The sequence below is a fragment of the Macaca fascicularis genome, chromosome 8, assembly GCF_037993035.2.
Source record: "Macaca fascicularis isolate 582-1 chromosome 8, T2T-MFA8v1.1".
NCBI classification, from domain to species: domain Eukaryota; kingdom Metazoa; phylum Chordata; class Mammalia; order Primates; family Cercopithecidae; genus Macaca; species Macaca fascicularis.
The window spans coordinates 23,204,009-23,220,661 of record NC_088382.1 but is presented as its reverse complement, the minus strand read 5'-3'; the positions used below and the strand labels follow the sequence as shown (position 1 = coordinate 23,220,661).

At 43.7% G+C, this 16,653-nt stretch overlaps 1 protein-coding gene across 1 annotated transcript in view; it reads left to right on the top strand.

The window, feature by feature from the left end:
* SLC18A1 (solute carrier family 18 member A1) overlaps positions 1 to 16,653 on the top strand; it is a 35,629-nt gene that overhangs the window by 14,558 nt on the left and 4,418 nt on the right. The window contains exons 9-12 of the mRNA XM_005562726.5: positions 3,864 to 3,924; positions 4,007 to 4,102; positions 15,510 to 15,588; positions 16,509 to 16,560. Coding sequence (XP_005562783.3) covers positions 3,864 to 3,924; positions 4,007 to 4,102; positions 15,510 to 15,588; positions 16,509 to 16,560 — 288 coding nt within the window. The remainder of the gene's footprint in view (positions 1 to 3,863; positions 3,925 to 4,006; positions 4,103 to 15,509; positions 15,589 to 16,508; positions 16,561 to 16,653) is intronic.

Sequence of the window (16,653 nt, the reverse complement as noted above, 5' to 3'; positions counted from 1 at the left end):
ATAAATCTCCTACTCCTCCTTAAATTTCCTTTCTGCCTATATTTTTATACATTGATGATTCTTGACTGACCCAGCCTTTACTATAATGTTTACAAAATACTGGTTTTTCTAGTTTACCAATTCGTCCAAATCATCGGTTGGCACTTTGCTGTAAGGACTAGCCATTCCTCCAAGGCAGGCGGATCACTTGAGACCAGGAGTTTGAGACCAGCCTGGCCAACATGGCAAAACTCTGTCTCTACTAAAAGTACAAAAAAAAAAAATTAGCTGGGCATGGTGGTGCGCACCTGTAATCCCAGCTACTCAGGAGGCTAAGGCAGGAGAATCCCTTGAACCTGGGAGGCGGAGGTTGCAGTAAGCCACTGCACTCCAGCCTGGGTGACAAAGTAAGACTCTGTCTCAAAAAAACCCCTAAAAAACTTAAAAAGAATAGACATTCCTTTCTTATTGCCTTTATACATATATATTTATAAATATTAATACCTAAATAGGTATATGATAATTTTATATACATGTGATTATGTTCAGAAAAACCTTCAAAAAATAATTTATCTGATTATTATCAGTGTAGAATCATGGAGTCTTATTTTTGTAGCTCATCACTCTCCTTATTTATTTACTTATTTAATTTTTTTTTGGAGACAGGGCCTCTTTCTGTGACTGAGGCTGGAGTGTAGAGGTGAGATCATGGCTCACTATAGCCTCCAACTCTTGGGTTCAAGTGATCCTCTTGCCTCAGCCTCTTGAGTAGCTGAGACTACATAGGCATGCTACCACACTCAAAAGTTATTTTTAACTTTTTATAGAGACGGAGTCTCCCTGTGTTGCCCAGACTGGCCTTGAACTCCTGGCCTCCAGTCCTTAATTGTTTTGATGCTCAAATTGTCTTAGATTTGACAAGTCAAAGCCCATTAACTGGTTGCTGTGTCATTTTAACATACCTTCATTGTTTTTTGAGTAATGTTTTACTTTTTGATACAAAAATATGTCCTATGTTCATCCTGTACTTTCCCTGCCTCAGCCCTGAAATCATTTTGCCAAGGAGCCCAGGTTCTTATTAGTATGGATGGTGTTTAGAAACCAAACTATGGGGCCAGGCACAGTGGCTCACGCCTGTAATCCCAGCACTTTGGGAGGCCGAGGTAGGCAGATCATGAGGTCGGGAGATCGAGACCATCCTGGCTAACACAGTGAAACACCATCTCTACTAAAAATATTTTAAAAATGAGCCAGGCGTGGTGGCGGGTGCCTGTAGTCCCTGCTACTCGGGAGGCTGAGGCAGGAGAATGGTGAGAACCCGGGAGGAGGAGCTTGCAGTGAGCCAAGATCACGCCACTGCACTCCAGCCTGGGTGACAAAGCAAGACTCTGTCTCAAAAAAAAAAAAAAAGAAAAAAAAGAAAAAGAAGAAACCAAACTGTGGGCACTTGATGTGCTCTTTGCCATTGGGGTCACTTTGTTTCCCTGCCATCTTAATGACAGAGCTAATACACACACACGAGTTCGTACTGAGACCTCCCCTTCCAGCCCAACTCCGCGGGATTTTTCCCTGCTTGCCCCACTCCATACAAGTATTCTCCTTCTTTCAAAGTAAGAAATTTGTCTCCTCCTATTATAAAAATAGGTAAATACCTATTATACAAATAGATAAAAACAATTACCTATTTGTATAATTGTATACTTACCCACGCTATTACAAAAAACAAACCTACCAAGAAATATTCAAGATTTTTTCAGATCTTTCTCTCTTAGACTTAGTGAATATAGCCAAATACTACATCTAGAAATTACCATACTTGCATTGGTTCTTTTTTCCACCTTTAGTGTGATTATATAATGCATAATGCATTTGAAATTCATTTGCATCCATTTGTGGGTGGTTTTTTTTTTTTTGGCATTTAGTTTTAGTTTTTTTTTCTCCATTCTGGCTAATTATATTAACTTGTTCAAGCTGCCAGAACAAAATACTACAGATTGGGTAACTTAAACAACACATATTTATTTTCTCATGACTCTGGAGGCTGAACGTCCGTGGTCAAGGTACTATTGAGCGTTGGTTTCTGGTGAGGCCTCTCTTCCTGGCTTGCAGACAGCCACCTTCTCAGGTGTCTTCACATGACCTTTACTCAGTGTGTGTGCACAGACAAAGAGAGCCCTGATGTCCCTTCCTCTTTTTATAAGGACAACAGTTTTTCAGGTTGGAGCTCCCACTCTTATGACCTCCCTAAAGATGCTGTCTCCAAACACAGTCATATTAGGGGTTAGGACTTCAACATACTAATTTGACCAAGGTGGGGCTCAATTCATCCCAAAACACTAAAATAGTTTTATTTTTTGAATATATAAAACATTACCATCTAAAAGTCAAAATTATTCAAAAAGGTAGTCAGAAAGTGTCAATCCTTCCAGTCTTTCTAACCCTTCCCCTCCCCCACCCCTACCACGCGTAGGTAACCAATCTTAATGCCTTCTGGTTTGTCTTTCCTGTGTCTTTGTATTTTTTCCTCAAAATAAATAGCTTATGTGTTTTCTTATTTTTCTCTTTTCTCTTATGTGAAAGGCAGCACACTGTGTATTCTTTTTTGCATTCTCCTTTTCTTCTCAATAATATGTCCTGAAAATTACTCTACTAATTCATAGAATCTTTCCTCATTATTTTACACCTGTGTGATACACACACACACACACACACACACACAATTGTGTATGTGTACACAATGGTACACAATTGTATGTGCACCATATTTTATTCCATCTCCTGTGTTTAGGTAGTTTTCAGTATTTTGTAGTTACAAATAGTGCTGTAATTTACATGTGTGCATTTTTATAATGTCAGCATTCATCTTTAGAGTCAATTCCTAGAAGTGGGACTGTTGGGTCAAAGGGTTTATTGGACTTTTAAATATATATTTTAATGATTTACATCAGTTTCTTTAGTTTGAATAATAATGGGGTGAGAGAGTGATCCTTTTAGTTTTAGAATCTCTAAATTTCTCAATCCACTATTGTGTGTGTGCAGAGAGGATTATCGTACCAAAATGATCAAATCGATTACAAGACAGAATGTAGTAAACACCATGAAGAATTAGGACATAGTGTTCAGGATGTTTGAAAGAGAGAGAAGCCCCAGCTGCTGAGTCAGGGAGCACTCTGGAAAAGAAGGAGCCATTTAAGCTTGACTTTAAAGAGTGGGTAGAACTTGGAACTATGGAGAAGCAAAGGATGTGTAGTTCAGGCAAAGGCAATAACGATGGTTGAGGGACTGCTGGGATGCATGGAAGGAGGGTGGGGTGACCAAGTTTAGATGAGAGTGTGTCGTGATGAGAGTGGGTACTGCGAGTTTAGGCTGCATTTTAACTCTGCTTCTTCTACCTTAGTCCAGTGTGGCTCAAAATGATCAGAATGAATTCAGAAAGCTTGAGAGGCTTTCTGAGTTATGGCTTCTGTGCTTGCTTTTGGGATTCGGTGCTCTGCCTGTGGTTCTCCCAGGACAAACATTAGTACCAGGGAGATCTACCGGAAACCAGGAGTCCAGACACCTATATCCAACCCTGACCTTGCTACCAATTCACTCTGACCTTGTTGATGGTCATGTGAAGGCAGGAATCACAGCTGGAATATATTGCTTCTCTATCTGTGACTACTACAGTGCCTACCTTGGGCACAGGAGGAGCCCTGCCTCCAGCTCCTCTGTGGCATCAGACAAGTCACTTTCTCTCCCTGCACTGGGATTCCTGGTCTCTGCAGTAAAGGAGCTGCTGTAGATGGTCTCTAAGCCCCTAATTGCATCTTCTCAGATTCTGTGAAAATAGGAGAGATGTATGCACTGTACAAATGGACATTTTTTGTCATCCATGTTCTCAGAGTGCCAAGGGGACTCCACTCTTTATGCTTCTCAAAGACCCTTACATCCTGGTGGCTGCAGGTAAGCTGGCAATGACCTCCCATTGGGCGGGGAGTGTCTGGGCTTCAGGCAGCCACGGCTGCTCACAAAACGGTCTCCCCAGGGTCCATCTGCTTTGCCAACATGGGAGTGGCCATCCTGGAGCCCACACTGCCCATCTGGATGATGCAGACCATGTGCTCCCCCAAGTGGCAGCTGGGTAAGTGCCCTCAGCCCCGCTCAGGGCCTGGCAGGAGGAGGTGGGTGCCATGAGTCCTTTTGCTCAGTGTTACACGGGGACAATGTGCTTCCTTTATAGAATGACCTCCCATGTCCACACCCATGAATCAAGCCCAAGCGGGTGTGCAGTCCCTCAAAGAAGCAGTCTGAGAAAGGGGAGGGTGGGAGAGGATGAAAGGGGCTATGGAGAGGTCACATACCTAGCTGTGCAGTAGAATGATTAATGATTTCCAGTCCAAAGATTCAGGTTTTGGTTTCAGCTCCTTTGATTTTCTATGAAAATTTGTGCAAAGACTTTAAACTCTCTGAGCATCACTTTTCTCATTGCTAAAATGAGCATCAAAATACTATCTAGTTCAAGGGAAATAGGATGAATAAATGACATATGAGGTGAAAATGCTTTGTTCCATGTACAATATTCGTGTGCACCATTACCATCCATATTTTTCTCCCTTCAGCTCCTCATCCTCAAGACTATCGTTTGGTTATCTTTTTTTTTTTTTTTTCACCTGTATAAAGGTGCTTATGTAGCACTCACTTAGGAAAAGCAATGGGCCCAGGAGAGAGGGTTCCAGCTTCCTTCGTTCATGCAGAGACTTAGAGAGGAGCTTGGGGAGGAGGCTCTAGCCCTTCCCAGGAACCCTGAGGAAAGAGGATGGGGAAGGCTACGTGCAAATTGCTCCATCACTGTCAGGAGGAGAGGCTTACGGGGCCAGAAGGGAAGCTGATAAGAACCTGATATAGTTCAGCATGCAATAAAAAGCACTAAATCTAATTTTGGGGGGGACAATTCTAAGCAAGACTCCCAGCTGTACTCCTAGTGACAAATTGAATTTTTATGGGTTGCAAGTGCTTTTGACCATGACGATTAATTGAGTTAGTTGGTGTTCAGTGCAGATAATGCATCCCCTGCCCTAAGGCTCTGGCCTGTCTGGCTCTCGTTACTGGTGAGCAGCTGCAACACAGACTAGCTCCTCCCCAGCAGCCTAGGCACCAGCCTCAGTTGCCAGTTACCAATTACTCATTTACCAGTCACTCAGTTACCACCATCTTTTATAGCTTCCTCAATGCTACGTGGTCTGTAAAGTCTGACATCAAAGATTATCCAACAACTACATCAGAATCACCTAGAGAGCTTGTTAAAACTCTGATTGCTGGGAGACAGTGAGCAATTCAGTCAAAAGACAGTGAGCAATTCAGTCAAAACAAGTTTTCATTCCTAGTAAGTTTCCAGGTGATGCTGATGTAGCTGGTCAGTGATCACACCTAGAAAATTGCTGCTGTACATGAAGAGCACCCCTCGAGGGTGTTGGGAGGAACAAAGGAGTCCGTGCTTTTGAAAGTAATGTGTAGTCTGCCTCTGAGTGCTTGCTGTGTGGCCCACGGTATGCTAGGTAGCTTCACCAAGGGGAGGAAATAGCCCAGATCCACGCAGGTTTGAATCCTGACCACGCCACTTCCTGACTGTGACCTTGGATAAGTTATTTAACCTCTTTGACCTCTGATGTGGTCTGAATGTGTCCCCCAAAATTTATATGTTGGAAACTGAATCCCCGATGCAACAGTCTTGAGGGGTGGGACCTTTGAGAGATGATGAGGTCATGGGAGCACCCTCATGAATGGGTGAAGACCATTATCATGGGATTGAGTTTGTTATAATAAAAGGGAAGTTCAGTACCCTTCACCTCTCTCTTGTGGGTGCTGTCTCTACATGTGATCCCCTTTGGCCATGTTGTGATCCAGCAACCAGGCACTCCCCAGATGGCCAAACAGATGCTGGAGGCTTGCCCTTGAATGTCTCAGCCTCCAGAACCCTGAGCCAAATAAATCTCTTTTCTTTATAAATCACACACTGCGGTATTCTGTTATATTATAGAGGAAGAAAATGGACTAAGACAGAAAATGCGTACTGAGAAACAGGGCTGCTGCTATAACAAATACTGGAAAATTTGGAAGCAGCTTTGGAACTGGGAAATTGGTAGAGGCTGGAATAATTTGGAGGAGCAGGCTAGAAAGAGCCTGTATTGCTGTGATTAAGGCATTAAGGGTGATTCTGGTGAGGGCTCAGAAGAAGAAGAGAGCTATAGAGAAAGACTGAATCTTTTTAGACATTGGTTAAGAGGTTGTGACCAGAACGTTGATAGAAATATGGATAGTAAAGGTCATTCTGACAAGGTCTCAGATAGAAATGAGGAACAAGGTATTGGACACTAGAGTAAAGGCCATCCTTGTTATACAGTTATACAGTTACAAAAAACTTGGGGGACTTGTATCCATAGCTTAGGACTTTATGGAATGAAGAACTTAGAGGCAATAAACTAGGATAACTGGCAGAAGAAATATCTAAGCAGCAAAGCTTCAGGCTGCATGTGGCTGTTTTAACTGCATATATAGTGACATGTGAGAGCAAATAAATGATTTAAAGGTGAAATTTATAATTAAAAGAGAAGCAAAACAGAAAGACTTGGAAAATTTGCTGCCTGGCCTTGGAAAGAAGGAAAAGGCATGTTTAGGAGAGCACACCAAGAGTGGGGCCAAGCAACCTAAAGCAATTAGTATGGATAAAAGGGAGCCAGGTACCGTTTATTAAGATTGTGGGAGAAAGACCCCAAAAGGCATTTTAGAGATCTTTGGAACTGTGCCTCCCATTACTGGCCCAGAGATCTAGGAGGGCAGAATGGTTTGGGAATAAACCTGGGGCATCCTCCATGGGCTCACGGCCCAGGACCACCTTGGGACTCTGCTCTCTTCGTTTCAGTGCAGTGCCCCTCAACTGTGCCAGCCATGGCTCAAGTGGGCCCAGAAGTGGCCTGGCCTCCCACTCTGGAGGGTGGAAGTGGTAAGCCTCGGTGGTGTCTATGTGGTGCAAATTTTGCACTTGTACAGAATGCAAGAGCTATGGGTGCATGACTTCTTCCACCTAAATTTCAAAAGATGTCATGGACAGCCACTTCCAAGATCACAGAACTGTAGGGGCACCAGCATGGTGGCCTGCAAGCATAAGACTCCAACCCATGATTGCTGCTGGGTGGACTGAGTCCAACAAGACCATAGGGGTGGGGCTGCCTGATGCCTTGGGGGTCCAATCTCCACTCCAGTGTGCCCAGGATTTTGGACATGGAGTCAAAGGTGATTATTCTCCAGCTTTAAGACTTAATATTGTTTTCCATTTTGGGTTTTGGACTTTCATGGGACCTGTTACCCCTTTCTTCTTCCCTGTTGCTTGCTTTTGAAATGGGAATGTCTGTTCTATCCTTGTCCCACCACTGTTTTTGAAAGTAGATAAATTATCCCTTGGTATCCATAAGAGATTGGTTCCAGGACTCCTAATGGCTACCAAACTCCAAGAATGTTCAAGTCCCTTACATAAAATGGCATCGTATTTGCATTTAATCTACACACATCCTTCCATGTACTATAATCATCTCTATCATGCCATGTAAATAGTTGGTATACTGTATTTTTTCTTGTTTGTTTTATTCTTATCGTTGTATTGTTATTTTTATTTTTTTTCCTCAACATTTTTGATCTGAGGTTGGTTAAATCCAAGGATGTGAAACCTGCAAATACAAAGGGCCAAGTATAATTTGTTTTGATTTCACAGACTCACAGCTGGAGGGAATTTGCCTCAGGATTAATCATACCTTGAATCTCACCCATATCTAATTTAGACAAGACTCTGGATTTTGGACTTTTGAGTTTATACTGGAACCACTTAAGACTTCTTAAACTATTGGGATGGAATGAATGCATTTTGCATTGTGAGAAGGACACGAATTTTGGAGGTCAGGGGTAGAATGCTATGTCTTCCAAAATTTGTGTGTTGGAAACTTAATCCCCAATGCAACAGTGTTGAGAGGTGGAACCTTTAGTAGGCGATGAAGCCCTAGGGGCATCATCTTTATGAGTAGATAAAAACAATTATCACAGGAGTGGGTTAGTTACAAAAGGGGGGAGTTTGGCCCCTTTCTCCTTTCTCTCTCAAATGCCCTTTCTCCATGTGATACCCTTCGGCCGTATGATGACCCAACAAGAGGTCCCTCACCAGATGGCCAAGCAGATGCTGGTGCCATGCCCTGGCACTTCCCAGCTTCCAGCACTGTGATCCAAATACATCTTTTTTCTTTACGAATTACCCAATCTGTGGTAATATGTTACAGCAGCAAAAATAAAACAGACTAAGATAAACTCCAGTTTTTTAATTTATAAAAATGTAGATATTTTTTAGGGTCATTTTGATCTGGGATCCTAAATGGATTAGCCCAGTGTGTGGAATACAGGATACTGTCAGTAAATAAAAAATTCTTTGTACAATTTTAATAATTATTTTAGTTTAAACCATTTTGGTAGTCACAAAATGTGTAATCCCTCATCCCTTAAAGATTCACTGTTAAAAACAGATGTGGATCCATAGATACATATTCTGGAGCATCTATTTTGCACAAAGTACTGCTAAAATGTAAGCTATAATCAGATCCTAAAGAACAAGCAACATGGATTGAGAAAAATCTGATTCAGGAAATTTCGCACCATTTAAAATGATGTCAAGGAGCTGTATCCAGGAGGCTGTAGGCTTCCTAGAGGTGCTTACTTCCACATACTAGATAAACAATTGAGTAGTTTTAATTTTTTTAAGCAATTAAATATAAACGAATGGGTACAGTTTGCAACAGATTGCCACCTGTCCAGATAGCCTACACAAATACACTAAGGTGTGTTTACTTCTACTCCATAGAAGAGAATATTAAAAGCAAACAAGTTGTCAGCCAATAACTGGTCGATTGTTGACTTTTAATTTAATTGTAATTGCCATGGTATTTTTTGTCAGGCTGCATTGTTTTCTCTAGGTGCAGAGAGGGATTAAAAGGGCTGGAGAGATCCAGAGAAACTCACTCTGCTGATCTCAAGCAGTCCCTTATACCGGAGCCATCTGTGCTACCACACTGGGGATGTGGTGTAGTGGAAACGCCTGGAGTTAGAGTGCGAAGGCCTGGACTCCAGTCCTGACACTGTCACTCACCAGTTATGATGATAATAATCAAGACCAGCGCTTGTAGGGCCCTTACTCTGTGACAGGCACTATGCAAAATGCTTGATATGCACTATTTCGTTTAAACCTCACAACTGGCCTGTCTGTTATGGCCAGTAGAAATTATGATTATCCCCGTATTTCAGAGATTTCTTTTTCTTTTCTTTTCTTACTTTCTTTTTTTTCTTTTTCTTTTCTTTTTTTTTTTTCTTTTTCTTTTTTTTTTTTTTGCAGTTGTAAGATTTCATAGAGTGAAAACAGAGCTCCCGTATAATGGGAGGGGACCCAAAGGCGGTTGCCACTGATAGCGGAATGCCTGGGTTTATATCCCGATCGTTGTCCCTCCCCCTGTACTCTCAGGTGATAGATGGTTTGATTATTTCTTTATCTCCTGCTTTTAGCCTAATCGATATTTTAGTGAGCTCTCTTTACTATCTGATTGGTCAGGTGTGAGCTGAGTTACAAGCCCCGTGTTTAAAGGTGAATGCAGTCACCTTCCCCAGCTAGGCTTAGAACTTCTTAGCCAGCCTAGGAAATCTAGCAAGTCCTGTCTCTCAGTCTCCCCTCTGAACGGAAAAACCGAGGTGCTATTGGGGAGGTTGACCAACGACCGCTCTAACTGCTTCCTGCTGAATTGGGGCGTACTGGGATCATGCAGTTGAGATTTCCTCAGGAGGGATGCTTTTGATTCATCAGCATCGGAGCATGGGCTAGCAGGCCGGTCCAGGGGTCTGCGGTAGATCTTAGTCACGGACTGCGTCTGGGGCTCCATTTGAAGAACCATTTGTAGTTTTACAGCTTCGATTCTGGAAGAGACAAACTTAACAAGGAGGTTAAAGATACAGGAATTGAAATGTATGGCCTAAAGTGCAGGGGGAGGCATATCCAACAGTTAGTAGGATTTTGACCAAGGTTTCATCAAGCCCAGTGAGGGTGGTATTAAATGGGCTTACCAGGCAAGTATGGGTACGGAGGGTCTTCAAAGGCAAACAAGAATTGAGAGTCAGGATGTACAGGGATGTGGAAAAAGGCTTAAGGTCCGGGACTGTTAACCACTCTGCTTCCTCTGGCATTTGGGAAAGCAGAGTATAAGGGTTAGGTACAGCTGGGTATAGAGGGACAACAGCCTCACTGATAATCCTGAGATCTTGTACTAACCTCCACTGTCCGTTGGGTTTCTGTACTCCTAAAATTGGAGTATTGCAGGGGCTATTGCATGCTTTTACTAGGCCTGGGACTTTTAGGTCCTTAACAATCTTTTGGAGTCCTTGTTGGGCCTCGGGTCTAAGGGGGTACTGCATTTGGTAGGGAAAGGAGGCAGAATCCTTTAGTTTAACTTTAGCATTCTTCACTCGTCCATATTGTCCTGTTGCCCAGACTTCAGGATTAATTCCTTCCTCAAGTAGGGGACAACAAACAGGTGTTCCTTCTCTTATGTTCAGGTATATAATGGCCCCTGCTTGTGCTAGAATGTCTCTCCCTAACAAAGGAGTGGGGCTTTCAGGCATAATTAGAAAAGTATGTGAAAAGAGTAAAGTTCCCCAGTCACAACTCAGTGGCTGAGACAAGTAGCTAGTGACTGCCTGTCCTAGGACCTCTTGGATACTGACAGAGCTGAAGGACAGTTGTCTGGGACAGGAAAGTAAGACTAAGAAGGCTTCACCAGTGTCCAGCAGACAGTTAACCTCCTGGCCCTCAATGGTCAAGCATACCCGGGGCTCTGTGAGGGAGATGGCATGGGCTGGCGCTTGCCCTGGGCACCCTCAGTCCTGCTGCTGGATCACCTGGTTAGTGGCTTCTGACTCAGAGGACCTTTGTCCCCTGGGGCAGTGGACCTTCCCAGTGATTACCTTGACATAAGGGACATGGACGAGGGTGTGGCTTATTTCTCTTCGGACAATCTTTTTTAAAGTGTCCTTGTAGACGGCACTGGAAGCAAGCCCTATTAGGCATTCGATTTGCCCAGCTTTTCCCTTTTCCAGAACCTCCAAAGTCCGCTTGCCTGAGGGCCATGACTAAAGCGGTGGCCTTCTTTTTATCCCGTTTGTCCCGTTCCGCGTGCTCCTCCTGATCTCTCTTATAAAAAACCGAGGTTGCCAAGTTCAGTAGGGTTTCTAAGTTTTGCTCCAGGCCTAAGGTGGACTTTTGAAGTTTGTTTCTAATGTCTGCAGCTGACTGGGTGATAAACTCATTCTTTAAGATTAGCTGGCCTTCAACAGAGTCAGGTGACAGAGAGGTGTGCTTCCTCAATGCCTCCCTTAGTCTCTCCAGAAAGGCAGTAGGATTTTCTTCCTTTCCCTGTGTTATAGTGGACATCATTGAATAATTTATAGACTTCTTTCTAGTTTTACTTAGTCCTTCTAGCCTGCAAGTTAGCAAATGTCTGCGGCACCAATCTTCGTGTTCTGATTCTGCATCCCAGTAAGGGTCTACACTGGAACTGCCTGCTGGCCTGTGGGGAATGGTTCTCATTCCTCTGTTGTCATCCTATCGTTGACCTGACTGAGATACCAGAGATTGCCAAACTCTTGGGCTGCAATTATGGTGGCACTTCTCTCATTTGGGGTTAGTGTCTGATCTAGCAGTAACATTATACCTCTCCAGAATACATCTTAGGGGCGTTTTTGCCTTGGGGAGAAACGTTTCCCATCTGAGAAAAGAACACAGGGATGCCAGCACCCGTAGTCATTTTCCAGTGAGCATTAGTCCTAGAGCATCCTCTATGGGCCTAATGCTTATTCCTTTCCAGGATGCGTAACCACCCGTGGACCTCTGCTTATCGGATTAGTTACTCTCACCCATGTAGCAGTCCTGCACCTGTTTTCAAACCTTTCTTGAACACAAAGAAAGGGGTCCAGGTTGCCGGATTCTAGTGGTCCTTTACCAGCGTGCCCAACACTGGCTTTGCGCTCAGTGATGAGTTCTAGCGCTGGGCTGGGCAACCCAGTTCCCCATCAAGATGCATTCCCATAAACAACAGGTCTTATATAAATTCATTTCAGAGAGGGTGTAGGTAACCTTCTGAGTCAGGATTAAGATAGTTTTTGCCCACTAGGGCCTTTGTCCTTCTTTTCCTTTGTAGGAATATGCCCTAATTATCGATCTTAAACTTTTGGTTGCCCTGGATTAAGTCCTTTTGGGTATGAAATATGAGAGATGGATCCTGTTTATCCTATGTGCCTTTTTCCTACAAGAAGGAGAGCGAGGAGAAAAAGATAGGCTTGCTGGTTTTTTAAGTACTTTGAGGCGTGGCTGAGTGCAAACAGCTAGAACCTTTGAGCAGACCAATTATTAGGCAATTTTCGTAGCTACTTCTACAAGAGTTTCCTTATCAATTACTGAATACCCATTATGGTTTTTTTCTCTCAATCACCCAAGAGTTTCCTTATCAATTACTGAATACCTGTTATGGTTTTTTCCCTCAATCGCCCGGGAGGAACCATCTATCCTCCTATCCTGAAGGGAGTTCCTCCTAGGTCTGGTCAGACCTTTGTATGGTAATTAAGATTTAAATCCCCTGTTAGGAAATCTGCTGGGTTAAGGAAATTTTCAGTGGTTAATGTTAAATCATCTTTTTTAAAACAGAATAGCCCCATACTTTAAGATTTTTGAGTTAGTAAGCTACCTTTTTTTTTTTTTTTTGGACTTAGGATAGTTATGAACTGGTGAGGTGTGCTCACAATGAGGTTTCCTCCAAAAGTTATTTTCTACTTTCTTCTGTTAGCAAAGCAGTTGACGCTACAGATTGAATGCATTTGGGCCATCCCTTTATATTTACTCAATTCGCTTTCATGTTGTTGCAGTTCCAATTGTTAAAGTACTGGGTCATCAGTTCTAAGGCCCTGGTCAAGGAGCCAAGGCTTGGAGATTGTATTGCACAGGGTGGGTAAGCTGGGTAGAAATTGGGGGAGGAGAGCATCTTACACAATGGCAGAGCAATTCTCCTAGCCATTTACAAACTTGAGGCCCTGGCAAGGGTGGTGGGGAACGGGTCCCACGTAACTGCCCATGTTGAGAGCTGTATACCTAAATTAGGAGGGAAACCAGGGGCAAGACTCCCTGGGTTCATAGCCTTGGTGCCTAAGGATGCAGTGTAGAGCTTCCTTAGATCCCCTTTGGAGATACAACTTGCTCTAATACTTGGGAGAGGAAGTGAAAGTCGGCAGCATTAGTATCTAGGAGTTACTTCACGCCTTCACAGCCTTCTCTCTAATTATGGTTGGAGCATCCCAGCCCTGATCAAAGGCCAGACTCCTCTTATCCATTCCATCTCCCCTCACCTACTTCATTGGCTACTCCTCATCACCTGTGCTATCTCTGCCTTCTGTGCTAACGTTTAAAGATAGGAGTCCCCCAAGGCTCAGTCCTTGGATCTCTATTCTTTATTTATTCTTTCATAGGCAATCCCATCCATTCGCTTGACTTTAAGAACCATGTGTAAACCAATGTCTCAAATTTCTCTCTCCTTGGAGCTCTACATTTGTATGTCTTACTGCCTACAGCTCTGCTTGGATATCTAACAGTCACTTCAAACCTCTCGTGTTCCCCCCATGCTCTTGCTTTTCCACCAGTCTTCCCTATCTCCAGCTACCCAATTGATTAACATAAAAACCTAGGTTATCCCTGATTTCTCACTTCCCCTCATCAGTCCTGCTACATCTGTACCCAATCCAACAGAAAGTGTCACCGACTCTACCTCCAAAACCTCCCATTTTATTCACTTCTCTCCTCCATGACTTCTAATCTGAGGCACGATCACTTTTCTCTTAGATTCAGCAAATAGTCTGCCTTCCACTCTTGTCCCATGAACCCATTCTTCTAAAGGACTTTAGAAAATATAAATCCAATTATGTCATTTCCTTCCAAAGCTTCCATTGCTCTTGGAATAAATTCCAGGTTCATTTCTAGGACCTTCATTTTGTCACCCTCCACTTTCCTCTTATGTTTCAGCCACAGGGATATCCTTTCTACTTATAGAGCAAACTAAATGATTTCTTTAAGACCTTTCAATTTGCATTAGGTGCTTTTTATCTTCTGCTTGAAATGCTCTCTTTTGGTTATTAAAGTCTCAGCTTGAATGTCACTTCCCCGGAGAAGCCTTCCCCAACCCTGAAAACCCAGGTAGCCCTTCTGAGTCGCTCTGCCATATCACCACATTCAATTTCCTGCACATAACACTTTTCAAAATTCTCTTTCATGTATATTTGTTTACTTGTTTATTGTATGTCTCCCTCCCCTGGAGTATAAGCTAGCTGAGAGCTAGAATTTTGTTTGTCTTATTCACCGCTGTATTCTCAGACCCCAGAGTACCTGATACATGGTAAAAGTTTGTTAAAATGAATGAATGAATGGATGGATGAGACTCAGAGAGGGTGAGTAAATTGTCCAAGGTCACAGAGCTAACAAGTCGTCAAGCCATGATCTGAATGCAAAATTTGGAGCTTTGTGTGTCTCCAAAGCCCACGTTTCCAGAACACTTGCCTCTACTGTCACAAAAAGCCGTGTGGTCAGGACTTCAATTTATAAAATATTTTTACACGCATTACGTAATTTGCTCCACACTGTAACCTGGTATGATATAATCGTAGCTTTGCTTTTTCCGGATGTGGAAACTAAGGCTCAGAAAGGTTTAGTAATTAATCCAAGATCCCTCTCAGAGCAATAGAAGGGCAGGTGAATAGCAAAGCAGAAATTAACTTCCCAGGAATTATGTATGGGTATGTGGCACCCAAACATGCCACCTCTGAAGCTCACACTCTCATGCTGATAATCAAGGGTATTTTATACATGAGAATGGCTCATCAGGGCCATTCATGAGGAATCTAAGAGGGGAGCTGGAAGCACATTAAGCGTACTGAGGCTAGGCCAGGTGCGGTGGCTCACATCTCTAATCCCAGCACTTTGGGAGGCCGAGGCAGGCAGGAGTTCATGACCAGCCTGGCAAACATGATGAGACTCCATCTGTACAAAAAAAAAAAAGTGTGCTGGTGTTCACCTGTAGTCCCAGCCACTTGGGAGGCTGAGCTGGGAGGATCACTTGAGCCCAGGAGGTCGAGGCTACAGTGGGCTGAGATTATACCACTGCACTCCAGCCTGGGTGACAGAGTGAGATCCTGTCTCAAAAAAAAAAAAAAAAAAAAGGATTGAGGCTACACAAAACTCTGCTCCTGAAGAAAGGAGAGGTGTGGGGGTCCTATGGCAACTACTGTGGGTTTGCACAAAGATCCCCAAATCATAAAACAAAGTGGTTTGGGGATCTTGGAAGGTTACAGGGTTGGACTTCACTGTCTCATAGGAGACAAGGCATTTTAGAATAAACTGGGCATGTCCTAAGGTAAGGATCTGTGTCCTTCCACAGGTCTAGCTTTCTTGCCTGCCAGCGTGTCCTACCTCATTGGCACCAACCTCTTTGGTGTGTTGGCCAACAAGATGGGTCGGTATGTAGCCTGGGGATCTGGGACAAACAATAGAAATATGAGATGGGAGAGCGCCTGTCCCTGATCTTGGAATGATGAACAGCTTCCCCACAGTTGAAAGTTTAGGACAAGTACACACTGATAAAAACTTCCCACCGCGAGGGTGGTGAGGGTGGTATGGAGAATGGATAGTCCTGAGCTCTAAGCTGATTGGTATGGAAGAGGCAGTGGATACATGAGGGGCACCCCTTACTTTCCGTCCATTTGCTGTCCAGTTGAAGAGATAAAATAACCACATCGGAGAACAGCTATTAAAAACGCAGTACTTTGGGAAAGTGGTTTTCAAATTATGTTCCATGGAACCCTATGGAGTTCGACAGAGGCACCCCAGAGGCCACTGAGGAGGAAGGGTTGGGGGCCAAGAGGTATAAGTCTAGATTCTGTCCCTCCACCACAATAAGGACAGCTTTAATTTTATCTTTGGAGTTCAGCACCAAGATTTTAGAAGCACTGCCATAGGACATCAGAGAAGGAAAGAAGTTTGGTACTTTCTCTGGTTTTTGAGACGGACCTCAAGGACCAAATAAAATATGGACAGGTAGGAGGCAGTCTGAGCTGGGCAACAGCAAGAGTTAAGTTTGAGGGTTCTTTCCAAGGACCAAGTGCCTTCTGAGTCAGCTGATTCCTCCTGTAAGGGAAGGAAGACTGTGTCCCATGGCACCTCCTCTGCCTATAGAAAAAGGTGTGGAGCCAGCACAGGACAAGGAAAGGGCAGGGAGAGAGCTCACTTGGGTACAAACTGGTCATGTGGGGTGCTGTCCTCAGGTCCTAAGGGGTTGCTGGGATTAGGGCTGGTGGAACAGGTCAGCATGGTGATGATGGGGTACAGGTGGAGGGGAGCTCTCCCCTGTCGGTGTTTGATGATGGCCCTTTTCTTCCAGGTGGCTGTGTTCCCTAATTGGGATGCTGGCAGTAGGTACCAGCTTGCTCTGTGTAAGTATAAGGAGACCTGGGAGAGGGGAAGGAGAGAGAGAGAGAGAGAGAGAGAGAGAGAGAGAGAGAGAGACCGACCCAGACATTTAAAGA